General features: G+C 64.9%; 1 protein-coding gene across 1 annotated transcript; it reads left to right on the plus strand.

Annotated features, from left to right (window-relative positions):
• Nucleotides 1-1,390: 1,390 nt before the first annotated feature.
• Nucleotides 1,391-26,820, plus strand: CACNA1F (calcium voltage-gated channel subunit alpha1 F). The gene is given in 50 exon segments (XM_066208447.1): nt 1,391-1,456; nt 2,668-2,789; nt 2,791-2,915; nt 3,480-3,585; nt 4,976-5,115; nt 5,874-6,016; nt 6,103-6,255; nt 7,259-7,455; nt 8,592-8,695; nt 8,795-8,952; nt 9,037-9,120; nt 9,866-9,953; nt 10,450-10,476; nt 11,245-11,405; nt 12,272-12,497; nt 13,343-13,550; nt 13,976-14,096; nt 14,621-14,702; nt 14,826-14,880; nt 15,000-15,054; nt 15,168-15,300; nt 16,015-16,144; nt 16,415-16,474; nt 17,105-17,211; nt 17,474-17,561; nt 17,787-17,894; nt 17,999-18,051; nt 18,327-18,473; nt 18,554-18,755; nt 19,098-19,256; nt 19,339-19,449; nt 19,811-19,894; nt 20,055-20,075; nt 20,160-20,288; nt 20,381-20,446; nt 20,543-20,634; nt 20,852-21,011; nt 21,106-21,233; nt 21,326-21,422; nt 21,505-21,607; nt 21,700-21,801; nt 21,881-22,011; nt 22,094-22,204; nt 22,537-22,635; nt 22,637-22,674; nt 22,759-22,899; nt 23,093-23,235; nt 24,740-24,852; nt 24,944-25,180; nt 25,606-26,820. Coding segments are annotated over 50 exon segments (5,916 nt in total). The 5' UTR covers nt 1,391-1,428; the 3' UTR covers nt 25,846-26,820.
• Nucleotides 26,821-27,311: the final 491 nt, after the last annotated feature.

Below are 27,311 nucleotides of genomic sequence, written 5' to 3' on the forward strand. Positions count from 1 at the left end.
TGGAGGCCGGGAGGGGCGATTGGGGTCCGTGAGGGACGATCGGGGTCCATGAGGGACGATCGGGGTCCATGAGGGGCGATGGCAGGGATGGAGCCCTTGGGGAATGTGAGGGGAAGGAGCAATGGCGGGGATGCAGCGCATGAGGGGATGAGGGGAAGGAATGGCACCCCAGAGGTGTCTGAGGGGAAAACGGTGCCCGTGAGGGGGCGGGAGAGCAGGAAATGTCACCTGTGGGGTCGGAGGGGCAGCTGAGAGGGGGAATGGCACCTGTGAGGGGCAGCTGGGGGGAGAAAGGTGTGGCTGTGGCACCTGGGGACACGTTTAGCGGTGGCCTTGGCGGTGGAGAAGGAACGATCGTGGTCGTTTCAGGGTTTTTCCCGACCTGAGCAATTCTGTGGTTCTGTGGCCGTGGCACCTGCAGGGTCTGAGGGGGAAATGGCGCCTGTGGGGACAGTGTGACACCTCTGGGATGTGAGGGGAGCAGCGCGTCCCTCACACGCCTGTTCCTGTCCCCTCACATGCTTGGGACCCCTCACCCTCACATCTGTCCCCAAACCCCCACACCTGTCCCCAAACCCTCCCTGCTGTCCCCACACCTGTCCCCGGCCCCCCACACCTGTCCCCAAACCCTCCCTGCTGTCCCCACACCTGTCCCCGGCCCCCCACACCTGTCCCCAAACCCCCGTTCCTGTCCCCACACCTGTCCCCAGCCCCCCACACCTGTCCCCAAACCCTCCCTGCTGTCCCCACACCTGTCCCCAGCCCCCCACACCTGTCCCCAAACCCCCGTTCCTGTCCCCACACCTGTCCCCAGCCCCCCACACCTGTCCCCAAACCCTCCCTGCTGTCCCCACACCTGTCCCCAGCCCCGTCCCCCGTTCCCGACCTCTCCCTCGCGTGTCCCCGGACACGTGGGCAGCTCTGCCCCCGAGCCCCCCCCCCGTTAATCCCCGTTAATCCCCGGCAGGGACGAGCTGGGAGCAGCCCTGGGCAGGCCCGGGAGAGACCCCGGTGCCCGGAGACCCCCCTGAGCCCCCTAAACGCCCCCTGAACCCCCCCCAAACACCCCTGAACCCCCCCTAGATACCCCTGAACCCCCCTCAAACACCCTTAAACTCCCCTGAACCCCCCCAAACACCCTTGAACCCCCCCTAAACATCCCCCAAACCCCTCCTAAACACCCCTGAACCCCCCTAGATACCCCTGAACCCCCCAAAAAACCCCGAACCCCCCCTAAACACCCCCCGACCCCTCCCCAAATCCCCCCAACCCACCCCCTCCATGACCCCAAACCCCAACAGACCACACAAATCCCTTTGAAAGTCCTTTGGATCAGCCCCCGCCCCCCCATCCCAGGGCACCCCAAACCCTCCTAAACTCCCCTCCCCACCCTCCAGAAACACCCCCCAAGCCCCCCCCTCCCCCACCATGTCAGAGTCAGAGGAGAATGGAGAGGGTGAGTCTGGGGGGGCTCTTGGGGAAAAGTGAGGGTCCAAAGGGGGGTCCTTGAGGGTTTGGGGGGGGTCCCTGAAGGTTTTGGGGGGGTCCGGGAGGGCTTGAAGGGTTTCAGAAGGGTTTGGGGGTGTCCAGGAAGGTTTGAGGAGGTCCAGGAGGGTTTGGGGGGGTCCAGGAGGGTTTGGGGGGGTCCAGGAGGGGTTGGGGGTGTCCAGGAGGGTTTGGGGGTGTCCAGGAAGGTTTGAGGAGGTCCAGGAAGGTTTGAGGGGGTCCAGGAGGGGTTGGGGGTGTCCAGGAAGGTTTGAGGAGGTCCAGGAAGGTTTGGGGGGGTCCAGGAGGGGTTGGGGGTGTCCAGGAGGGTTTGGGGGTGTCCAGGAAGGTTTGAGGAGGTCCAGGAGGGTTTGGGGGGGTCCAGGAGGGGTTGGGGGTGTCCAGGAGGGTTTGGGGGTGTCCAGGAAGGTTTGAGGGGGTCCAGGAAGGTTTGGGGGGTCCAGGAGGGTTTGGGGGTGTCCAGGAAGGTTTGAGGGGGTCCAGGAAGGTTTGGGGGTGTCCAGGAAGGTTTGGGGGGGTCCAGGAAGGTTTGGGGGGGTCCAGGAGGGTTTGGGGGGGTCCAGGAAGGTTTGAGGGGGTCCAGGAAGGTTTGGGGGTGTCCAGGAAGGTTTGGGGGGGTCCAGGAAGGTTTGGGGGGGTCCAGGAGGGTTTGAGGGGGTCCAGGAAGGTTTGGGGGGGTCCAGGAAGGTTTGAGGGGGTCCAGGAAGGTTTGAGGGAGTCCAGGAGGGGTTGGGGGGGTCCAGGAAGGTTTGAGGGGGTCCAGGAGGGGTTGGGGGGGTCCAGGAAGGTTTGAGGGGGTCCAGGAGGGGTTGGGGGGGTCCAGGAAGGTTTGGGGGGGTCCAGGAGGGTTTGGGGGGGTCCTGGAAGGTTTGGGGGGGTCCAGGAGTGCCTGAAGGGTTTCAGGAGGGTTTGGGGGTGTCCTGGAAGGTTTGGGGGGGGCCCTGCTCAATGGGGTGTGGGTGTTCCGGGGGGGTCACTCTGTGTCCAGGTGTGGTTGGAGGGGGGATTTGGGGGGATGTCCAGGAGGAATTTTGGGGGGGGACAGGAGGAGTTTGGGGGGTTCCAGAAGGTTCTACTCTATGGGACTGGGATGTTTGGGGGTGGTCCCTGCTCCCCTGGGGGGGTCTTTTCCTCTCCCTGACCCCCCGTTCCCCTCCCCAGGGCCCCCCAAGGATCTGTCCCCCCTGGCCGAGGCCATGGGGCAGCCCCTGGGCTGGGGGTCCAGCGACGGCGCCGGGGGGGCTGCGGGCGGCGGGACCCCCCCGGGACAGCGGCAGCGCCGCCCCCCCCCACCCCAAACACAAAGGGCAGGGGGGCACCGGGGGCGTCCATCGCTCCCCCCGAGCCCTCTTCTGCCTCCGCCTCAACAACCCCATCCGCCGGGCGGCCATCAGCATCGTGGAGTGGAAGTGAGTGGGGGGCTCGGGGGGTTTTGGGGGTCTGGGGGGGGCTGGGGTCACCATCAGCATCGTGGAGTGGAAGTGAGCGGGGGGCTCGGGGGGTCTGGGGGGGTCTGGGGGGGCACCATCAGCATCGTGGAGTGGAAGTGAGCGGTGGTCTCGGGGGGTCTGGGGGGTCTGGGGGGCACCATCAGCATCGTGGAGTGGAAGTGAGTGGGGGGCTCGGGGGGTTTTGGGGGTCTGGGGGGCCTGGGGTCACCATCAGCATCGTGGAGTGGAAGTGAGCGGTGGTCTCGGGGGGTCTGGGGGGTCTGGGGGGCACCATCAGCATCGTGGAGTGGAAGTGAGTGGGGGGCTCGGGGGGTTTTGGGGGTCTGGGGGGGCCTGGGGTCACCATCAGCATCGTGGAGTGGAAGTGAGCGGGGGTCTCGGGGGGTTTTGGGGGTCTGGGGGGGTCTGAGGGGTCTGGGGGGCACCATCAGCATCGTGGAGTGGAAGTGAGCGGGGGGCTTGGGGGGTTTTGGGGGGTCTGGGGTCCCCCCCCACACCCGGTGCCCCCCTCTTTCCCCCCAGGCCCTTTGACATCCTCATCCTCGCCACCATTTTCGCCAACTGCGTGGCCCTGGGGGTCTACATCCCCTTCCCCGAGGATGACTCCAACACCTCCAACCACAACCTGGTGAGACCCCCAGAGCCCCCCAGGAACGGGGGGAGCCCCTCACCCTGCCAGGACCTTCACTGGTCCCAGTTGGGTGCCGGGAGAACGCTGGGAACGGGGGGGGTCACCCCACCTTGGGGAGGTCTGGGAGAGCCCCCGGTGCCCACAGACCCTCCTGAACCCCCCTGAACACCCCCAAACCTCCCCTAAAACACCCTTGAACCCCCTAAACACCCCCTGAACTCCCCATAAACACCCCCAACACCCCCGAGCCCCCCCTAAACACCCCTGAACCCCCCCGAACACCCCCCAAACGCCCCTAAACACCCCCGAACCCCCCATAACACCCCCAAACCCCTCCCTAAACACCCCTGAACCCCCCTAAACACCCCCGAGCCCCCCCCAAACACCCCCGAGCCCCCCATAACACCCCCAAATCCCCTTAAACAACCCCTGAACTCCCCATAAACACCCCTGAACATGCCTGAACCCCCCCAACCCCCCCTTAAACACCCCCGAGGCCCCCTAAACACCCCCCAAACCCCCCTAAACACCCCCAAACCCTCCCTTAAACACCCCCGAGCCCCCCCTAAACACCCAGGGGGTGGCCCCGGGGGGTGGCAGGGGCCGTGGGGACCCGGGGCTGTCCCTGTGTCACACGTGTCCCCTGGCACACGCCCCGTGCCGCGGCTTTAATCCGCTTTGCCGGCGCCGGGGGGGGGGGCCCGGGGGGGCTTAATCCCGGCTGAGCCGCCCCAGTCACCCACAAAGGGGACACTGGGAGGGGGCTGGGGGGGCCCCAAATGTCCCTTTGTCACCCCGAGGGACGGGACACCCCAAATGTCTTTTATCCTTTGAGCCGCCCCCACAAAGGAACGGGAGTTTCTGGGCTGGTGTCAGGCGTGTCCCCAAATGTCCCTGTCACTTGTGCATGGGCACAGCAGGGTCAGGAGAGGTCCCAAAGTGTTCCTGTCCCTGGGGAAGGGGACACCGGGGGGGCTGAGGGGGGTCCCGAGTGTCCTTGTCCCCAAAAGGAAGGGGATGTGAGGGAGTTCCCCGTCTCTTGTCCCCAAAAAGGGACAAATAACTCCTGTCTCCTTCCACAGGGGAAAGGGGGGTGCTGGGGGGGGGGGGATCCCCAAATGTCCCCAGGGGATGCTGGAAGGTGTGGAGGGGTCAGTGAGGGTCCTCAAGTGTCCCCAGGGAAGGGGTGGAGGGGTCAGTGAGGGTCCTCAAGTGTCCCCAGGGAAAGGGAGGAGGGGACAGAAGTGTCCTGAAATGCCCTCCTGGAAAAGGGGTCACGGTGCCAGGGTAGGGGGGCTCCCCAAAAGGGAAAAGGTGACACTGGGTGACCCGGCGTGCCCCTGGAGCAGAGGGGTGCTGACCGCCTGCCCCCCGTCCCCACCTCCAGGAGCAGGTGGAGTACGTGTTCCTCATCATCTTCACGGTGGAGACCTTCCTGAAGATCATCGCCTACGGGCTGGTGCTGCACCCCAGCGCCTACATCCGCAACGGCTGGAACCTGCTGGACTTTGTCATCGTCATCGTGGGGTGAGGGGGCTCTCCGGGGGACAGCCAGGGGAGGGGACAGAGCTGTGTGACACCCCCCACCCCCCCGGTGTCCCCGTGTCACCGTGCGCTAATGCCTGCGGGGGTCGTGAGGATTCGTTAACTGATCTCGGGGTGCGGAAACAGCGCAGAGGGGATTTCAGTATTCATCAAGACAGACGCACCTTTATTGAGTGCCCGCAGCAAATGGGATAGAAGGGTTTGAAGGGAAATAAGGGACTTTTAGGGAGAATCCTTTTAGATTTTAGAGAGAAAAATCGAGAGAAAAGAGGAAGAAGGGGTGGGTAATAGCTGCCAATGCAGAGGTGAAATCCGCATGGTCCGGCCGACAGATCCGTCGTTTTCTGTGGGGCGGATCACGAGTTTTGGTTCACCTAGAGAAGATGTTTCTAGTCTTTTCCAAAGCAGAGAGGCAGTTTTCCAAAAGGCGGGGAAATCATTGCGGTGTGTTCGTTCTGAGAGAAGGAGAGCAGGTACAGAAACAGGTCTGGCAGCAAGTACAATCAATTCACCGCGACCTGCCCACTGTTTCTGCTCACACTCCTTTTATTTTTTCCAGTGAACGCACCTGCGGGCAACACCTGGCAGACCTCCCACCTCAGCCAGGCCTCAACTCCCGCGCTGGGCTTTTAGAATCCTTTCCGGGGGTTTCAGTCTCAGTGCTTGGGGTTTCAATCTGTTCTTTTTGATGGCGGTGAGGCAGATGAGGGCTCTTGGGACCGTCTCTCACCTCTCCCCAGGTTGTTCAGCGTGATCCTGGAGCAGGTGTCCCACAAGCCGGGCGACGCCCACCACATGAGCGGGAAGCCGGGCGGCTTCGACGTCAAGGCCCTGCGCGCCTTCCGCGTGCTGCGCCCGCTGCGCCTCGTCTCCGGCGTGCCCAGTGAGACCCCCGAGGGGGAAAAACGGGGGGTTTGGGGGGTCTCCCCCCGAGCCTCCTGCCAACCCCGCCCTCCGTGTGCCCCCCAGGCCTCCACATCGTGCTCAACTCCATCATGAAGGCGATGGTGCCGCTGCTGCACATCGCGCTGCTGGTGCTCTTCGTCATCATCATCTACGCCATCATCGGCCTCGAGCTCTTCATCGGCCGCATGCACAAGACCTGCTTCTTCATCGGCTCTGGTAGGCACCGGGGGGTCACCCCGTGGGGCCCCCCCAGGGTTGGGATACCCCCGGGAGTCAGGGATCCCCCCCCAGGCACTGGGATCCCCCCGGGAGACCGAAAACCCTGAAATTCCTGAGACCTCTCCTCCAGCACTGAGGATCCCCCAGGGACACCCCACAGTGAGATGAGAACCCCCCTAAAATTCCTGAGACCCCCCCCTAAATTCCCTGAGCACCCCCAGGACACTCCAGCAGAGTTTTGGGGGTCCCAGCACACATTGAGACCCCCCCTAAATTCCCTGAGCACCCACCCCCAGGACACCCCAGCAGAGTTTTGGGGGTCCCAGCACACATTGAGACCCCCCCTAAATTCCCTGAGCACCCACCCCCAGGACACCCCAGCAGAGTTTTGGGGGTCCCAGCACACATTGAGACCCCCCGTAAATTCCCTGAGCACCCCCAGGACACCCCAGCAGAGTTTTGGGGGTCCCAGCACACCCCTGAGTCACCACAAGGCCCCTGGGACAGCAAAGTCAGGGGTGTGAGCAGCCAGGAGGGACAAGAGTGGGGACAGCAGCTGAGTTAGCGCAGGTCAGAGAGGAGCTTGGGGACAGGGATATCAGCAGGGGACAGGGATTGTCACCAGGGACGGGAATTGTCAGAGGGGACAAGAATTGTCAGAGGGGACAGGGATTGTCACCAGGGATATCAGCAGGGGACAGGAATTGTCAGAGGGGACAGGAATTCAGCAAGGGACAGGAATTGTCAGCAGGGACGGGAATTGTCACCAGGGGCAGGAATTATCAGCAGGAGACAGGAATTCAGCAGGGGACAGGAATTGTCAGAGGGGTCAGGGATTCAGCAAGCGATGGGAATTGTCACCAGGGACAGGGATCACCCACAGGGACAGGCGCTGTCGGTGGGACAAGCGGCAGCGGCGGGTTCCGGAGCTCTGTGAGGACAGCCGGAGGCCTCGCCCCGCCGGGAGCTGTCCCCAGCGCCCGCTGTCGCCTGTCCCCAGACCTGGAGTCGGAGGACGACCCCTCTCCCTGCGCCTTCTCGGGCCACGGCCGCGCCTGCCTGCAGAACAACACCGAGTGCCGCGGGCGCTGGGAGGGCCCCAACGGCGGCATCACCAACTTCGACAACTTCTTCTTCGCCATGCTCACCGTGTTCCAGTGCATCACCATGGAGGGCTGGACCGACGTGCTCTACTGGGTGAGAGCCCTGAGAGCCCCGAAATCCTCACAGAAACCACTGAGAGCCCCGAAACCCTCACAGAAACCACTGAGAGCCCCGAAACCCTCACACAAATCACTGAGAGCCCCAAAACCCTCACAGAAATCACTGAGAGCCCCAAAACCCTCGCAGAAATCACTGAGAGCCCCAAAACCCTCACAGAAACCACTGAGAGCCCCGAAACCCTCACAGAAACCACTGAGAGCCCCGAAACCCTCACAGAAACCACTGAGAGCCCCGAAACCCTCACAGAAATCACTGAGAGCCCCGAAACCCTCACAGAAACCACTGAGAGCCCCAAAACCCTCACAGAAACCACTGAGAGCCCCAAAACCCTCACAGAAACCACTGAGAGACACAAAACCCTCACAGAAATCACTGAGAGCCCCGAAACCCTCACACAAATCACTGAGAGCCCCGAAACCCTCACAGTAACCACTGAGAGCCCCAAAACCCTCACAGAAACCACTGAGAGACGCAAAACCCTCACAGAAACCACTGAGAGCCCCGAAATCCTCACAGAAATCACTGAGAGCCCCGAAACCCTCACAGAAACCACTGAGACCCCAAAACCCTCACAGAAATCACTGAGCCCCAAAACCCTCACAGAAATCACTGAGCCCCAAAACCCTCACAGTAACCACTGAGAGCCCCAAACCCTCTCAGAAACCACTGAGAGCCCCGAACCCCTCACAGTAATTAGTGAGAGCCCCGAAACCCTCACAGAAACCACTGAGAGACGCAAAACCCTCACAGAAACCACTGAGAGCCCCGAAATCCTCACAGAAATCACTGAGACCCCAAAACCCTCACACAAATCAGTGAGAGCCCCAAAACCCTCACAGAAATCACTGAGAGCCCCAAAACCCTCACAGAAATCAGAGAGCCCCAAAACCCTCACACACATCACTGAGCCCCTCAAAATCCTCACAGAAATCACTGAGACCCCAAAACCCTCACAGAAATCAGAGAGCCCCGAAACCCTCACACAAATCAGTGAGAGCCCCAAACCCCTCACAGAAATCACTGAGACCCCAAAACCCTCACAGAAATCACTGAGAGACCCAAAACCCCCAAATCACCCCCAATCACCCCAAATCTTCCCACCCCCCCAGATGCAGGACGCCATGGGCCACGAGCTGCCCTGGATTTACTTCGTCAGCCTCGTCATCTTCGGCTCCTTCTTCGTCCTCAACCTGGTGCTGGGCGTGCTGAGCGGGTGAGGAGCCCTCGGTGGGGCTGAGGGGTCAGCAGCGGGGCACGGGCCGTGTCCTCGGCGGTTTTGGGGGTCACAGCTGTCCCCCCCCGCGGTCCCCAGGGAGTTCTCCAAGGAGCGAGAGAAGGCCAAAGCCCGCGGGGACTTCCAGAAGCTGCGGGAGAAGCAGCAGCTGGAGGAGGATCTGCGGGGTTACATGGACTGGATCACCCAGGCCGAGCTGGAGGGCGATGAGGAGGAGGGGGAGCACGAGAAGCACCGTGAGTGGGGCTGGGGGGGCGGTTGTGGGGTCCCCCCATAAGTGCTGAGCCCCCCCAGAGCTCTGTGACCCTCCTTGCCCACAGGCCTGACCGCTGAGGACCTGATGGGGAAGCGGAAGCCGCGGCTCAAGTGGCTGCGCCACGCCAGTCACTCCACCGACACCCACGGTACCCCCGGGGCGCCCCAAAGTCCCCAGACCTCAAGTTCCCTCAGCCCAGACACCCCAAATTCCCTGGACCTGGGCACCCCAAATTCCCAGAACACAGACATCCCAAATTCCCTGAACCCAGACATCCCATATCCCCTGGGCTGGGCACCCCAAATCCCCCAGACCTGAGCACCCCAAATCCCCCAGACCTCAAATTCCCTCAGCCCAGACACCCCAAATTCCCAGAACACAGACACCCCAAATTCCCTGGACCCAGACATCCCATATCCCCTGGGCCAGGCACCCCAAATCCCCCAGACCTCAAATTCCCTCAGCCCAGACACCCCAAATTCCCTGGACCTGGGCACCCCAAATTCCCAGAACACAGACATCCCAAATTCCCTGAACCCAGACATCCCATATCCCCTGGGCTGGGCACCTTAAAATCCCCCAGACCTGGGCACCCCAAAGCCCCCAGACCTCAAATGCCCTCAGCCCTGACATCCCAAATTCCCTGGACCTGGGCACCCAAAATTCCCTGAGCCCAGACCCGGGAACCCCAAATTCCCCCGGGCCGGGCACCCCAAATCCCCTGGGGCCAGATACCCCAAATTCCCTGGACCTGGGCACCCCCAAATTCCCTGAACCCAGACACAGGAAATCCCCCGGGGCCGGGTACCCCAAATTCCCTGAACCCAGGGAACCCCAAATCCCCCGGGTCGGGCACCCCAAATCCCCCGGGCTGAGCGTGCCCCCCACCGCAGCCAGCCTCCCGGGCAGCGAGACCACCTCGGTGAACACGGAGACCGTGGGCGAGGAGGAGGCGCCGCCGACCGCCTGCGACCGCTGCCTGTGAGCCCCAGCGGGGACCCCGACCCGCCAGGGATCCCCCCCGGCCCCAGGGGACCCTGGCACACCCCGCAGATCATTGGGACACCCCACAGATCTCTGGGACACCCCACAGATCATTGGGACACCCCATAGATCGCTGGGACACCCCACAGATCACTGGGACACCCCACAGATCTCTGGGATACCCCACGGATCCCTGGGACCCCAAACCTGACACCTGCAGCACCTCAGAACAATTTGGGACCCTCCCATAGCCCCCCCATGTCCCCCCAAATACCAGCGACCCCATAAGTGACCCCCACAGCACCTCAAAGCCCTCTGGGACCCCCCAGACTCCCCCCAGGACCCCAAAACTGACCCCAGCACCCCCATAGCCCCAGGGATCCTCTAAGCCCCCCCAGCACCCCCATAAAGCCCCCCCAGATATCCCCCCATGGCCAAGGGGGCCCCCCCAGACCCCCCAAATTTGGGGGTAACTGTTTTTTTCTCTCCCCAGGGGCAAAATCACAAAGACGAAATTCTGGTGAGTGGGGAGAAGAATGGAGGGGGTGGAAATAAAAAAGGGGGGGGACGACAGTGGGGCCCCCCAAAAGCCTCTGGACCCCTCCCACCTGAGAGGGGCTTTGTCACCCCCCCCACATACCCCCCCTCTGTCCCCAAAATCCCGCTGCCCCTACGCCCTCCACCCCCTCCCATCACCTGGACCCCAAATTCCTCCACGTTCCCCAAAACTCGCCCTGGACCCCAAATTCCCTCCCGGCCCCCAGATCCAAGGGAAATAGAAGTTGGATTTTAGGAAAAGGGTTTTTTTTATGGGAAAGGGGAATAAAATACCGGAATGTTCTGCCCGGGGAGGTGGTGGAGTCACGGTCCCTGATGTGTTTAATTAAAGACTAAAACACTGCTGCCCCCCAAAAACCCCCCTGCTGGCCCCCAAACCCCTCTGCTACCCCCCACAACCTCCCTGCTGACCCCAAAATCCCCCTGCTGCCCCCCAAAAACCTCCCTGCTGTCCCCCAAAATCCCCCTGCTGCCCCCCAAAACCCCCCTGCTGCCCCCCGCAACCTCCCTGCTGACCCCAAAATGCCCCTGCTGCCCCCCAAAACCCCCCTGCTGCCCCCCAAAACCTCCCTGCTGCCCCCCAAAACGCCCCTGCTGCCCCCCGCAACCTCCCTGCTGACCCCAAAATGCCCCTGCTGCCCCCCAAAACCCCCCTGCTGCCCCCCAAAACCCCCCTGTTGCCCCCCACAACCCCCCTGCTGCCCCCCAAACCCCCCCCGCCGCCCCCCAGTCGCCGCCTGCGCCGCCTGAACCGCCTGTGGCGCCGTCGCTGCCGCGCCGCCGTGAAATCCGTGTCCTTCTACTGGACCGTGCTGCTGCTCGTGTTCCTCAACACGCTGACCATCGCCTCCGAGCACCACGGGCAGCCGCCCTGGCTCACCGAGACACAGGGTACGGCCCCCGGGACCCCCCGGGACCCCCGGGCACCCCCCGGGACCCCCGGACACCCTCCAGTGTTCCCCCAACGTCCCCCAGTGCCACCCGACACCTCCCAGTGCCCCCCAAACTCCACAGTGCCCCCCAACACCTCCCGGTACCTCCTGACACCCCCCAATGCCTCTCAAATTCCCCAGTGCCCCCCAAACCCCTCAGTACTCCCCAACACGCCCCAGTGCCCCCCCTAAACCTCACAGTGTCCCCCAAACCCCTCGGTACCCCCCCGACACCCCCCAATGCCCCCCGACACCCCCAGTGTCCCCTGACACTTCTCAACGCCCCCAAAACCCCTTGGTAACCCCGACACCTCTCAGTGCCCCCCAAAACCCTTGGTGCTCCCCAACACCTCCAGTGCCCCCCAAAACCCCGTAGTGCCCCCCGACACCTCCTAATGCCCCCAAACCCCTCAGTATCCCCCAACATTCCCCAGTGCCCCCCCGACACCTCTCAGTGCCCCCCAAATCCCCCAGACCCCGACACCTCTCAGTGCCCCCCAAATCCCCCAGACCCCAACACCTCTCAGTGCCCCCCAAACTCCCCAGTGCCCCCCAACACCCCCCCTGCCCGACCCGGTGCTCCCGGGGAGCTCAGGGGGAACAGGGGCTGGGGGGTGACCCGGCCTGTCCCCGCGGTGTCCCCGCAGCCTTACACCAACAAGGCTCCGGGTGGGTGACCCGGGGCTGTCCCCGCGGTGTCCCCGCAGCCTTACACCAACAAGGCTCCGGGTGGGTGACCCGGGCTGTCCCCGCGGTGTCCCCGCAGCCTTACACCAACAAGGCTCCGGGTGGGTGACCCGGGCTGTCCCCGCGGTGTCCCCGCAGCCTACGCCAACAAGGCGCTGCTGTCGCTGTTCGCCGCCGAGATGGTGCTGAAGCTCTACGCGCTGGGCCCCTCGTGTTACTTCGCCAGCTTCTTCAACCGCTTCGACTGCTTCGTGGTGTGCGGCGGCGTGCTGGAGACCGCGCTGGTGGAGCGCGGCGCCATGGAGCCGCTGGGCATCTCCGTGCTGCGCTGCGTGCGCCTGCTGCGCGTCTTCAAGGTCACCCGGTGAGGGACGGCGTGGGGACGGCGCGGCGACAGTGCCAGGGCCTGAGAGCACACTCAGGGACACCCCAACGTTGGGACACCCCAGTGCTGCAGTGCTGGGACACCCCAACACTGGGACACCGCAGTGGCCCGACACGGGGACACCCCAACATTGGGACACCTCAACACTGGGGCACCCAAACTTCGGGACACCACAACACCGGGACACCCCAACACTGGGACACCCCAACATTGGGACACCTCAACACTGGGACACCCAAACATCGGGACACCCCAACACTGGGACACCCAAACATCGGGACACCACAACATTGGGACACCCCAACACTGGGACACCCAAACATCGGGACACCACAACACCGGGACACCCCAGTGCCCCAACACCAGGACACTCCAACACCGGGACACCTCCATGGCCTCACACCACAGCACCCCAACACCACCCCAGTGCCCCAACACCGGGACACCGCAACACCACGACACCCCAACATTGGGACACCCCAGTGCCCCAACACTGAGACATCCAAACCCTGTGTCACCGCCGTGTCCTGACACCCCAGTGCCTCCAAGCTGGGACACACCAACACTGCAGCACCCCAACACGGGGAAACCGCCCTGTGCTGACACCCCAACACCACCGGGACACCCCAACACCACGATGTCCCAACCCCGCAACGTCCCAAATCCGTGCCACCCTGATGTCCCAAGGCAGCGGTGCCCTAATGCTGTTCTGTCCCAAATTGGTGACACCCCAAAGCTGCAACACCCGCCACCCCTGGGTGTTGGCTCTGCACTGGCCCCTTCCCAGTGCTCCCAGTGCTCCCAGTAACCCCCGTGTCCCGCAGGCACTGGGCATCGCTGAGCAACCTGGTGGGGTCGCTGCTGAACTCCATGAAATCCATCGCCTCCCTGCTGCTGCTGCTCTTCCTCTTCATCATCATCTTCGCCCTCCTGGGCATGCAGCTCTTCGGGGGCAAGTTCAGCTTCGACGAGACCCAGACCAAGCGCAGCACCTTCGACACCTTCCCCCAGGCCCTGCTCACCGTCTTCCAGGTACCCCAAAACCTGAGGGGACCCCCGAAATCACCCTGAGGGGGACCCCAAAGCCTGCGGGGCGTCCCTGAAACCCGTGGGACGCTCTGAAAAGTTGTGGGGAGACCCCAAAACGCACGGGGGACCCTAAAGCCACTGGGAGACCCCAAAATGATGGGGAACCCCAGAACCTGCGGGAGACCCCAAAACCCGAGGGAGACCCTAAAAGCTGTGAGGGATCCCAACAGCTGGGAGGGACCTTGAATCCCGTGGGTGCCCTAAACCTGTGGGGAGACCCCAAAAACCATGAGCCCCCCTCCAACCATCCCATCACCACCCTGTCGGGCTGAGGCTGCGCACTCAGAACTGGGAGGCCGGGCTGTACTGGGAGCACTGGTGGGGGCGGCACTGAGGTGTTTGGGGGACCCCCGACCCCCCCCCCCCAGATCCTGACGGGGGAGGACTGGAACGCCGTGATGTACGACGGGATCATGGCCTACGGCGGGCCCGTGTTCCCCGGGATGCTCGTCTGCGTTTACTTCGTCATCCTCTTCATCTGCGGGAACTGTGCGTGCGCAGGCCGGGCTCCGGGGGCACTGGGAGCACTGGGGTAGACTGGGAGGGGCGCTGGGAGGCACTGGGAGGATCCAAGAGCACTGGGAGCACTGGGAAGGACTGGGAGCACTGGGAGGCACTGGGAGACACTGGGATAGATTGGGAAGGGTGCTGGGAAGCACTGGGAGGGGCACTGGGGACACTGGGAGGCACTGGGAGTCACTGGGAGGGTCCAAGGGCACTGGGAGCACTGGGAGGCACTGGGAGGGGCACTGGTAGCACTGGGAAGGACTGGGAGGCACTGGAGGCACTGGGGGCACTGGGAGGGGCATTGGGGACACTGGGAGGGGCACTGGGGGGTACTGGGAGCACTGGGGGAACTGGGAATGGAGCACAGGGTAACTGGGGAGCTGCGGTGGGACAGTGAGGTTTGGAATGAGAAGGGAGGACTGGGGGCACTGGGAGGATACTGGGAGGATACTGGGAGGATACTGGGAGGATACTGGGAGCACTGGTGAGCCCTTCCCTCCCCTCAGACATCCTCCTCAACGTCTTCTTGGCCATCGCCGTGGACAACCTGGCCGACGGTGACAACATCAACTCGGGGGGGGACAAAAAGTGAGCCCGGCCCCCTGGGGCCCTTTTGGGGGGTCACGGGGGGGGCACCAAGGCCCTGTGACCCCTTGGGGGGGTCAGACCCCCGGGACCCCCTGGCTGAGCCCCTCTTTTCCCCCAACCCAGGGACAAGGCCGGGGAGGCCGAGGCGGGGACGGAGAGCCAGGACGTGGCTGTGAAGGTGAGGAGGGGTCCCCGGGGGGGGGGTGACCGTGACTGGGGGGTCCCGGGGGGTCTTGGGGGGTCCCTCCGTCCCCCCCAGGTGTGCACAGCCCTCAGCCCTCTCCCTCCCCTCCCCAGGTTGAGGGGGATCAGCCGCAGGAGGAAGAGGAGGAGGAGGAGGAGGAGGAAGAGGGCGAGGAGGGTGAGTGATGTGGGGGTCCCTGGAGGGGGGAGGTGACGGTGGCCGGACACGGGGGTCCCTGGAGGGGGGGAGGTGACGGTGGCCGGACACGGGGTCCCCTGCAGGTGACGAGGAGGCCGGGGGGGAGCAGGACAGCCTGGGGAGGGCCCGGCTGGAGTCCCTGGAGGAAGCCCCCAAGGCCAAGGTGACCCCGATCCCCGAGGGCAGCGCCTTCTTCGTGCTGAGCAGCACCAACCCGTGAGTGGCGCTGGGGACACTGGGGACACTGGGGGGACTGGGGGGACTGGGGGGCCTGGGGACACTGGGGGCACTGGGGGGTTTGGGGACACTGGGGACACTGGGGGGACTGGGGGGATTGGGGGATTGGGGACACTGGGGACACTGGGGGGACTGGGGGGACTGGGGGGACTGGGGGGATTGGGGGACTGGGGACACTGGGGACACTGGGGGGACTGAGGGGATTGGGGACACTGGGGACACTGGGGACACTGGGGGGATTGGGGACACTGGGGACACTGGGGACACTGGGGGGACTGGGGGGATTGGGGACACTGGGGACACTGGGGACACTGGGGGGATTGGGGACACTGGGGACACTGGGGACACTGGGGGGACTGGGGGGATTGGGGTCACTGGGGAGCACTGGGGACACTGGGGGGATTGGGGACACTGGGGACACTGGGGACACTGGGGGGACTGGGGGGATTGGGGACACTGGGGACACTGGGGGCACTGGGGACACTGGGGGGACTGGGGGGACACCGGGGGGGACACTGGGGACACTGGGGACACTGGGGGCACTGGGGGGATTGGGGACACTGGGGACACTGGGGGCGCTGGGGACACTGGGGACACTGGGGGCACTGGGGGCACTGGGAGCACTGGGAGCACTGGGAGCACTGGGAGAACTGGGAACTGGGGGCACTGGGAGCTGACGTGTGCCCGGCGCAGGCTGCGGGTGAAGTGCCACGCCCTGATCAACCACCACATCTTCACCAACCTCATCCTCGTCTTCATCATCCTCAGCAGCATCTCCCTGGCCGCAGAGGACCCCGTGCGCGCCCACTCGCCCCGCAACCACGTGGGCAAACTGGGAGGGACTGGGAGGGACTGGGGGCACTGGGGGAGTGTGGGGGAATTCACCCCGTAACAATGTGAAATGTGGGATCGGCTCGCCCGGAGTTGGGGGGCAGAAATGAGGGGGGGGGGGGGCTGGAAAGGACAAAGAGGGGTTTGAGGGGGGATCTGGGGGTATTTTGGGGGGCTCCAGGAGGTTGGGGGTGCCAGGGGGGGGGTTTGGGAGGGGTCGGGGTCACCCCGTTCCCCCCTCCCCACCCTCCCCACCCCACAGATCCTGGGTTATTTCGACTACGCCTTCACCTCCATCTTCACCGTGGAGATCCTGCTCAAGGTACGGGGGGTTCTCTGGGGTTTGGGGTGGGGGGTTCCTGGGTTTTGGGAGGGGGCATTCCCAGGGTTTGGGGGGTTCCCGGCGTTTGGGGGGTTCACAAGGGTTTGGGAAAGTTCCCAGGGGTTTGGGAGTGGGTTTCCAGGGTTTTGGGAGGGGCTTCCCAGGGTTTGGGGGGTTCCCGGGGTTTGGGGTGGAGGTTCCCAGAATTTTGGGAGGGTTTCCTGGGTTTTGGGGGGTTCCCAGGGTTTTGGGAGAGGGTTCCTGGGCTTAGGGGGATTCCCAAGGTTTGGGAGGTTCCCAGGGGTTTGGAAGGGGGGGTCTCCAGGGTTTTGGGAGGTTCCCGGGGTTTGGGGGGGTTCCCAAGGGTTTGGGGGGTTCCCGGTGTTTTAGGAGTGGGCTCCTGGGTTTTGGGGGCTCGTGGGTTTTGGGGGGTTCCTGGGGTTTGGGGGTTCCCGGGTTTTGGGGGGTTCCCGGGGTTTGGGGGGTTCCCGGGGTTTGGGGGGGTTCCCAGGGTTTGTGGGGTTCCCAGGGTTTTGGGAGGGGTTCCCCCGGGGTTTGGGGTGCCCCCAGGGACAGGGGGTGCCCCCAGGGACAGGGGGTGCCCGGGTTTGGGCTCACCGTCTCCTGCAGATGACGGTGTTTGGCGGCTTCCTGCACAAAGGCTCCTTCCTCCGCAACTGGTTCAACCTCCTGGATGTGCTGGTGGTCGGCGTCTCTCTCATCTCCTTCGGCATGCAGTGAGCTGGGGGCACTGGGGGGCACTGGGAGCGCTGCTGGGGGCACTGGGGGGCACTGGGAGCGCTGCTGGGGGCACTGGGGGGCACTGGGAGGGGCCAGGCCCAACACTGTGGGCACTGGGAGGGTGCAGGGAATGTCACTGGAGGCACTGGGGCCATTGCTGGGGACGCTGGAAAACGGTGGAAGTGCTGCTGGAGGCACTGTGGGCGTTACTGGGAGCACTGGGGGTGTTACTGGGAGCACTGGTGTGTCCCTTGGCAGCTCCAGCGCCATCTCAGTGGTGAAGATCCTGCGGGTCCTGCGCGTCCTGCGGCCGCTGCGAGCCATCAACCGGGCCAAGGGCCTCAAGGTGGGCAACTGGGAGGACTGGGAGCACTGGGAGGCACTGGGAGGCACTGGGAGGAACTGGGAGCATTGGGAGTGCTGGGAGCATTGGGAGGCACTGGGGTGGACTGGGGGCACTGGGAGGCACCATGCCCCGGTGACACCGCTGTCTCTGTCCCCACGCCCCGGTGACACCGCTGTCCCTGTCCCCACGCCCCGGTGACACGGCTGTCCCCGTCCCTGTCCCCAGCACGTGGTGCAGTGCGTGTTCGTGGCCATCCGCACCATCGGGAACATCATGATCGTCACCACGCTGCTGCAGTTCATGTTCGCCTGCATCGGGGTGCAGCTCTTCAAGGTGGGGGGCCCTGAGCCCCCCAAACGGGGGTCCCCACCCCCCAAACGGGGGTCCCCACCCCCCCAGGGGTCTGAGGGTCCCCCTGACCCCCCGATCCCCCCCAGGGTAAATTCTACAGCTGCACCGACGAGGCCAAGCACACGCCAGGAGAGTGCAAGTGAGTGTCACCCCCCGAAACGACCCCCGACCCCAAACTGAGCCCTGCCCCTCAAATCCTGACCCTCGCCCACCCCACCAGTGTCCCCACGGTGTCCCACCCACTGGTGGTGGCAGTGTCCTTTTGGGGTGACACCATTGCTGTCCCTGGGACCCCACGGTGTCCCTGTGTCCCCATGGAGTCCTACTGTTGCTGTCGCTGTGGTGTCCCTGTGACCCCCCAGTCAGTGGCTGTGTCCAGGGGGGTGTCTCACTGTCCCCGTGTCCCCATCGCAGGGGGACATTCCTGGTGTACAAGGACGGGGACGTGTCCCACCCCTCAGTGCGGGAGCGCCTCTGGCTCAACAGCGACTTCAACTTCGACAACGTCCTGGCGGGGATGATGGCCCTGTTCACCGTGTCCACCTTCGAGGGCTGGCCTGCGTGAGTCCCCGGGGGTGGGGACATGGGGACACTGCCACCCCCCTGGGGACACCCCCGACACCGTGTCCCTCCCGCCCCAGGCTGCTGTACAAGGCCATCGACGCCAACGCCGAGAACCAGGGGCCCATCTACAACTACCGCGTGGAGATCTCCATCTTCTTCATCGTCTACATCATCGTCATCGCCTTCTTCATGATGAACATCTTCGTGGGCTTCGTCATCATCACCTTCCGCGCGCAGGGCGAGAGCGAGTACCGCAACTGCGAGCTCGACAAGAACCAGGTGTGGGGACGTGGAGGTGTCCCTGCGGCCCTGCGGCGTCCCCTTGGCTCTGCGGTGTCCCCATTGCCTTGCAGTGTCCCCATGGTCCTGCAGTGTTCCCTGTGCCATCCCCATGTCCCCACAGTGCAGTGTGTGGGGTGGCAGTGGGGTGGCCGTGTCCCCGCGCTGTCCCCACGCTGTCCCCGTGTCCCCACAGCGGCAGTGTGTGGGGTGGCCGTGTCCCCGCGCTGTCTCCGCGCTGTCCCCACGCTGTCCCCGTGTCCCCACAGCGGCAGTGTGTGGGGTGGCAGTGTGGTGGCAGTGGGGTGGCCATGTCCCCACGCTGTCCCCGTGTCCCCACAGCGGCAGTGTGTGGAATACGCGCTCAAGGCGCAGCCGCTGCGCCGGTACATCCCCAAGAACCGCACCCAGTACCGCGTGTGGGCCATGGTCAACTCCACCGCCTTCGAGTACATCATGTTCGTCCTCATCCTGCTCAACACCATCGCCCTGGCCGTGCAGGTGGGCGGCACACCTGGGGGGACAGGACGGGGGGGATGGTGACGGAGGGGACGGTGCCAGACCCCCGTGTGTCCCCCCCCAGCACTACGAGCAGTCCAAGCCCTTCAACTACGTGATGGACCTGCTCAACATGGTGTTCACGGGGCTCTTCACCGTGGAGATGGTGCTCAAGATCATCGCCTTCAAACCCAGGGTGGGCTGGAGGGGCGTCACAGGGGGGTGACCGAGGGTGACACAGGGGGCTGTCACACCAGGGGACACACTGAGGGTGACACAGGGGGCTGTCACACCAGGGGACACACCGAGGGTGACACAGGGCAGGGGCTGTCACAGGGGGTGACACAGGACAGGGGCAGTTCTCACACCAGGGGGGTGACATAAAGCAGGGAGAGTTGTCACACCAGGGGGTGACACAGGGCATGGGGCTCTGACGTTGGTGGGGGGTCACACAAGGTGGGGGGTCACACAAAGGGGGGCTGTGACACCGGGAGGTGACACAAGGGGGGCGGGGTGACAGGACAGGGGGTCCTCACCACCATCCCCCCCGCCCCCAGCATTACTTCTGCGACGCCTGGAACACCTTCGACGCCCTCATCGTGGTGGGCAGCGTGGTGGACATCGCCGTCACCGAGGTCAACGTGAGTGGCCCTCCTTGTCCCCTGGCTCGGGTGTTCCGGGGCTGTCCTGGACGGCTGTGTCCGTGTCCTCATGTCCATCTGTCTGTCTCCATCATCTCCGTCATCTCCATCATCTCCATCCGCCTCCCGCCATCTCCACCGTCCCCTCTGCCTGTCACAGAACGGGGGACACGTCGGTGAGGTACGGGGAGGTGTCCCCAGCTGGGGGATTTTGGGCTGGGGCTGGTTTTGGGGTGTCCCTGACCCCCCCCCGCCCTCCCCGCAGAGCTCTGAGGACAGTTCCCGCATCTCCATCACCTTCTTCCGGCTCTTCCGCGTCATGCGGTTGGTGAAGCTGCTCTCCAAGGGCGAGGGCATCCGCACCCTGCTCTGGACCTTCGTCAAGTCCTTCCAGGTGGGACGGCGGTGGGGGGGGGGGACACGGGGGGGAAAAAAGGGACACGGAGGGGGGACAGCACCCCCTGACCCCCAGGGCTCTGTCCCCAGGCCCTGCCCTACGTCGCTCTGCTCATCGCCATGATCTTCTTCATCTACGCCGTCATCGGGATGCAGGTGAGGGGCCTGGGGGGAGGTGAGGGGCCCCGGGGGGTGTGGGGGCTGTGAGGGGGGTGTCCTGTAAACCCCCCCGGCCCCCTCTGTGCCCCCCAGACCTTCGGGAAGGTGGCGCTGCAGGACGGGACCCAGATCAACCGCAACAACAACTTCCAGACCTTCCCCCAGGCCGTGCTGCTGCTCTTCAGGTGGGGACGGGGCCTGGGGGGGCTCGGGGGGGCCCCGGGGGGCTTCGGAGCTTCCTCTCAGTGAATCATGAAGGGGGTTACAGATCTGCCCCAGGGGTACAGGTGTGTCCTGAGGGTACAGGTGCACCCCAGGGGTACAGGTGTGTCCCGTGGGGTGTAGGTGCACCCCAGGGTACAGGTGCACCCCAGGGGTACAGGTGTGTCCCGTGGGCCGCAGGTGTGCCACGGGGGAGGCGTGGCAGGAGATCATGCTGGCCAGCCTGCCGGGCAAGCGTTGTGACCCCGAGTCGGACGCGGGCCCGGGGGAGGAGTTCACCTGCGGCAGCAACTTCGCCATCGCCTACTTCATCAGCTTCTTCATGCTCTGCGCCTTCCTGGTGAGACGTGGGGCCCTGCCCCACAGCCCCAGCACTGCCCCACACCCCTCGGGACCCCCATGGGCGTCCTGACCCCTCCCCGGACCCCCCCCAGATCATCAACCTGTTCGTGGCCGTCATCATGGACAACTTCGATTACCTGACGCGCGACTGGTCCATCCTGGGCCCGCACCACCTGGACGAGTTCAAGCGCGTGTGGTCCGAGTACGACCCCGCAGCCAAGTGTGTAACTGTCCCACCTGTCCCCTTTGTCCCCACCTGGGCTGGCCCCCAGGTGTCCGGGCCACCCGTGACCCCCTGTCCCCCCTCTCCAGGGGTCGTATTAAGCACCTGGACGTGGTGACGCTGCTGCGCCGGATCCAGCCCCCGCTGGGCTTTGGGAAGCTCTGCCCACACCGCGTGGCCTGCAAGGTCTGAGGGGGGTCCTGGGGGGGTTTCGGGGGGCTCCTGGGGGGAGCCAGCCAGGTTGACCCCGCTGTCGTCCCCTGCCCAGCGCCTGGTGGCCATGAACATGCCCCTCAACTCGGACGGCACCGTCACCTTCAACGCGACGCTCTTCGCTCTGGTCCGCACCTCCCTCAAGATCAAGACGGAAGGTTGGGAGCTGGGAGGGTCTGGGGGGGGGGCAGGGGACACAGGGGGTGACAGTCACGGCTGCGTGTCCCCACGCCGTGTCCCCTCCCTGCAGGGAACCTGGACGTGGCCAACAAGGAGCTTCGGGCCGTGGTGAAGAAGATCTGGAAGAGGACCAAGCCGAAGCTGTTGGACGAGGTCATCCCCCCGCCCGAGGGTGTGTGAGGGCCGTGTCCCCTCCCTGCCGTGTCCCCTCAGACCCCCAGCTGCCCCCTGACCCTCCGTGCCCCCCCCAGAGGAGGAGGTCACCGTCGGGAAGTTCTACGCCACCTTCCTGATCCAGGACTATTTCCGCAAGTTCCGGCGGCGGAAGGAGCGGGGGATGCTGGGCGCCAGCGCCGGCCCCAGCAACGAGTGCGCGCTGCAGGTGCGGCACCCCCCGGGGCGGGGCTGGGGGGGGTCCCAGGTGTCACCAGGTGACCTCTCCTGAGCCTTCTGTGTCCCCCCAGGCCGGGCTGCAGACGCTGCAGGCGCTGGGCCCTGAGATGCGCCGGGCACTGAGTGACCTGGAGGGGGACGAGGGCGGGGACGCCCCTTCGGAGGAGCCACTTACCTACGCCGTGAGCCCCGCCCACCGACCACACCCGTCCTGTGACACGCCCACCGACACCTGTCACATGGCCACGCCCAGCGGCCACACCTGTTCAAAATCCACAACGAATGGCCACACCTGTCCCTTGGCCACGCCCACCACCCCCACCTGTCTCTTGGCCACGCCCACCGGCCGCACCTGTCCAAAATCCACAACGAATGGCCACACCTGTCCTATGACCACGTCCACCATCCCCACCTGTCCCATGACCACACCCACAGGCCACACCTGCCCCAAAGCCACACCGAATGGCCACACCTGTGCTGTGGCCCCGCCCACCGACCCCGCCTCTCTCCGCAGGCCCCCGAGACGCTGTACGGCTCCGCCCCCGGCTCCCCCCTGCTCTCGGAGCCGCCCCCCGTGCCCAGCCCCGGCCCCACCGAGGGGGAGGACCCCGCGCCCCCCCTCCCACGGGGGAGCCCCCCGCGCTGGCGGCAGGTACGGGGGGACTGGGGACACCCCGACACCCCGGGCCGGGGGTTCCCCGCCGAGGACGGGCGGTGCCCACGGCCCTGTGCGCAGGCGGCGCTCCGAGGCGGGGGAGCAGGACGAGGAAGCCCCCGCCGAGGACGTGGAGGAGCCGGGAGGGGACACGGCGGACGTCAGCCACGACGAGGACCTGGAGAGCTCGGCACCGCCCCGGCACCGCTGGGCACGGGACAGGTACCGCGACCCCCGAGCCCCTGGGGAGGGGTCCCGGCGGCCTTAACGCTGCCCCCGTGCCAGGCTGCCGGGACCCCCGAAAAGCGGAGGGGTGTGCCTCTAAGTGGGGAGGGGACACCTGAGTGTTCCTGTCACCCCCTCCGCGCTGAGATGTCCCCAGCCCCGAGTGACCCGCCTTGTTCCCCCCCTCCAGGGCACCGGGACCCCCGCGCTGGGCCGCGGAGCTGCCCCGGGGGGGGTCGCTGCCGCTGCCCCCCCGGCACTTCGCGCTGGGCAGCGGCGCTCGAGAGGGGCAACAACTGAAACGGCGGCGGCTGCTGCCCCCCACCCCCGCGGGTACGGCGGGGCCGGAGAGGGGCCGAGGGGCAAGGGAGGGCCGGGGTCTGCGGTGAGACCCTCCGTGAGCGCACCCGGCCGCGCCGGCCGAGCCCTTCCCGTAGCCAGGGACCGTTCCCCGGTAGCCCAGGGGCTGATGGCGAGGGGACATGACCCGCGCTGTCCGGCAGTGGCTCAGGAAGGGTCCCTGATCGGTGGGGTGACCCCTCCCCGTGTCCCCAGGTGCCCCGGAGGGTTCCTAGAGCCGGGGATGATTCTGCCCGGTGCCATCCGATAGCCCAGGGGGCTCCTGCCCGCTGCCCCTGAGGGTCCCCGGCCGGGTGCTGGCCCTGCCCGGTGTCCCGGAGGATCCCCGGCCGGGGGCTGGCCCTGCCCGGTGTCCCGGAGGATCCCCGGCCGGGGGCTGACCCTGCCCGGTGTCCCGGAGGATCCCCGGCCGGGGGCTGACCCTGCCCGGTGTCCCGGAGGATCCCCGGCCGGGGGCTGGCCCTGCCCGGTGTCCCGGAGGATCCCCGGCCGGGGGCTGGCCCTGCCCGGTGTCCCGGAGGATCCCCGGCCGGGGGCTGACCCTGCCCGGTTTCCCGGAGGGTCCCCGGCCGGGGGCTGACCCTGCCCGGTGTCCCGGAGGGTCCCCGGCCGGGGGCTGGCCCTGCCCGGTGTCCCGGAGGATCCCCGGCCGGGGGCTGGCCCTGCCCGGTGTCCCGGAGGATCCCCGGCCGGGGGCTGACCCTGCCCGGTGTCCCGGAGGATCCCCGGCCGGGGGCTGGCCCTGCCCGGTGTCCCGGAGGATCCCCGGCCGGGGGCTGGCCCTGCCCGGTGTCCCGGAGGATCCCCGGCCGGGGGCTGACCCTGCCCGGTTCCCGGAGGATCCGTCCCGGAGGATCCCCGGCCGGGGGCTGGCCCTGCCCGGTGTCCCGGAGGATCCCCGGCCGGGGGCTGACCCTGCCCGGTTTACCGGAGGGTCCCCGGCCGGGGGCTGACCCTGCCCGGTTCCCGGAGGGTCCCCGGCCGGGGGCTGACCCTGCCCGGTTTACCGGAGGGTCCCCGGCCGGGGGCTGACCCTGCCCGGTGTCCCGGAGGGTCCCCGGCCGGGGGCTGACCCTGCCCGGTGTCCCGGAGGATCCCCGGCCGGGGGCTGACCCTGCCCGGTTCCCGGAGGATCCGTCCCGGAGCATCCCCGGCCGGGGGCTGACCCTGCCCGGTTTACCGGAGCGTCCCCGGCCGGGGGCTGACCCTGCCCGGTGTCCCGGAGCATCCCCGGCCAGGGGCTGACCCTGCCCGGTTCCCGGAGGATCCCCGGCCGGGGGCTGACCCTGCCCGGTGTCCCGGAGGGTCCCCGGCCGGGGGCTGACCCTGCCCGGTGTCCCGGAGGGTCCCCGGCCGGGGGCTGACCCTGCCCGGTTCCCGGAGGATCCGTCCCGGAGGGTCCCCGGCCGGGGGCTGACCCTGCCCGGTGTCCCGGAGGATCCCCGGCCGGGGGCTGACCCTGCCCGCTGCCCCCCAGGTCGGAAGCCGTCGTTCACCATCCAGTGCCTGCGGCGCCAGGGTAGCTGCGAGGACGAGCCCATCCCGGGCACCTACAACCCCTCGGGCCCGCCTGGCCCCGCCCGGCCGCAGGTACCGCAGGAGGTGGGGCAGACAGGTGGGCCGAGGGGACGCTCTGGCAGTGTCACCCCCGCACTGTGACCGCCCCTCTCCCGTCCCCCAGGGCTACGGCAGCTCCGAGACGTGGCGCCTGGGGGGCTCCTCGCAGGCCTGGGCGGCGCCGGCCCGCGGGCACGTTCTGTACGCGCCGCTCATCCTGGTGGAGGGCGCTCCGGCGGCGGGGCCGGGGGGCAGCCTGCCGCCCCTCAACCGCTGGTTCCCCCCCGCGCCGCTGCGCCTGCGGCCCTGCGGGCCCCACGAGGCGCTGGCCCGGGGCTCGGCCGACAGCCTGGTGGAGGCCGTGAGTGCGGGGACACGGGGGGACACGGCTGGGGGGACACAAGAGCCTGGTGGAGGGAATTAGTGGGGGATTTGGGGTGACACGGGGTGACATTGCTGACAGCCTGGTGGAGGCAGTGAGGGGGGTCACGGGGGGATTTGGGGGGGACACGGGGTGACATTGCTGACAGCCTGGTGGAGGCAGTGAGGGGGGTCACGGGGGGATTTGGGGGGACACGGGGTGACATTGCTGACAGCCTGGTGGAGGCAATGAGGGGGGTCACGGGGGGATTTGGGGGGACACGGGGTGACATTGCTGACAGCCTGGTGGAGGCAGTGAGGGGGGACACGGGGTGACATTGCTGACAGCCTGGTGGCGGCAGTAAGGACAGGGACACCGCCGGGGCCGCTGCCAACGCCTCCCCCTCGCTCCCCGCCCACACCCAGGTGCTGATCTCGGAGGGGCTCGGCCTCTTCGCCCGCGACCCCAAGTTCGTGGCCGTGGCCAAGCGGGAGATCGCGGACGCTTGCGACATGACGATGGACGAGATGGAGAGCGCGGCCGCCGACCTGCTGACCCGGCGCCGCGCCCCGCCCGCGCCCGCCGTCTACAGCGACGAGGAACCGCTGCGGCCGCCGGCCGAGGAGGAGCTGGCGGACGAGATGGGCTGGGCCGGCGGCGTTTAGAACCCGGTACCGGCCACCTAGAACCCGGCGGCGCGCATCCGAATGGGACCGGCTCTAGAACCCGGCGGCGCGCATCCGAATGGGACCGGCTCTAGAACCCGGCGGCGCGCATCCGAATGGGACCGGCTCTAGAACCCGGCGGGGCGGCGCTAGGACCCAGCGGGCGCCATGAGCGCCTCTAGAGCCCGGCACCCACCGTGTGGGGACGACGTTACCTCAGGGAAAGAAAAAAAGGGGAAAAAAAAAGGGATTTTAATTAAAATTTTCTTTTTTTTTTTTCCTCGCGCAAGGAGGGGGTTTCCTCTAGAAGAGGGGTGTTTGCCTCAGGGATGTGGTTTTGGTTTTTTTTTTTTTTCCCTGAAAAAATGGGGGGTTTTCCCACAGGAAAAGGGGTTTTTACCTCAAAAAAAAAAAGGGAAATTTTTACTCATAAACCAAGTGGTGTGTTTTCCTTTAAAATAACTAAACCGTGTTTTCCTCGAGGGGAAGGGAGGGTTCCTCAAAAAAAGGAAGGGATTTACCTCGAAAAGATTTGTTTTTTTCGTCTGTAACAGATATTTGCCTTGGGGGGGAAAGTGTCATCAGAAAATGTGTTTTTTCCCCTAAGGAAAAGAGGTATTTACCTCAAAAAACCCACCCAAAACAACACATACCACCAAACCAACCAGTTTTTCCTCAAGAACGACGTTTTCGGTCAAAAAAAAAGGAGGGATTTTACCTCAGTTTAGAAAAATGAGGGAGTTATGTCAAAAAAAAAAAAAGGATTTATAAAGAAAGGAGGGGTTTGCCTCAGAAATAAAAGTGTGTTTTCCTCTAGAAAAAAGGTTATTTGCCTCAAATTTGCCGCTCCGAGGAGGAAATGAGATGTTTACCTCAAAAAAAGAGAAGTTTTTATTCAATAAAGAGAAGGTTTCCCTCAAGGAAAACAAAACAAAACAACCCTGATTCCCTACAAGTAAAATATTTTTCCCTCAAAGAAAGGAAAAAAATTAAAAGGTGGAAAAAGGATTTTCTTAAAATGTGGTTTTGTTTTTTTGGGTTTTTTTTGGTTTTTTTTCCCTGGAAAAGGTACATTCACATCAGGGTGGAGTGGGAATATCCTCAAAAAAGGAGGTTTTTATTTCAGGAAAAGGGAGATTTGTTAAGAGAAAATGATGTTTCTTCTCAAAATAGGAAGTTTTTACTCAAAAAAAGGGGGAAAAAAAAGGGGGGGGGGCTGTTTTCCCTCTCAAAAATAAAAGAAAAAGGGAGTTTGATCTCAGGAAAAGAAACATTTACCTCCTGAGGATGGTGAATTGTTCTCAAAAAAGAAATATTCCCACTTGAAAAGGGCTAATTACCTCGGGAAAAAAAAATCCTTTTAAAAAAAAAAGTTTTGGCTTAAAAAAAGAAAAGTTTTTAACCCAAGAAAAGGAGGCGTTTTCTCCTCAAAAAAAAAAAAAAATAATTAAAGGAGTTTTGCCTCG

This window comes from Chamaea fasciata, unplaced genomic scaffold, assembly GCF_029207755.1.
Source record: "Chamaea fasciata isolate MVZ Bird 193981 ecotype frontalis unplaced genomic scaffold, bChaFas1.0.hap1 SCAF_258, whole genome shotgun sequence".
NCBI lineage: Eukaryota > Metazoa > Chordata > Aves > Passeriformes > Sylviidae > Chamaea > Chamaea fasciata.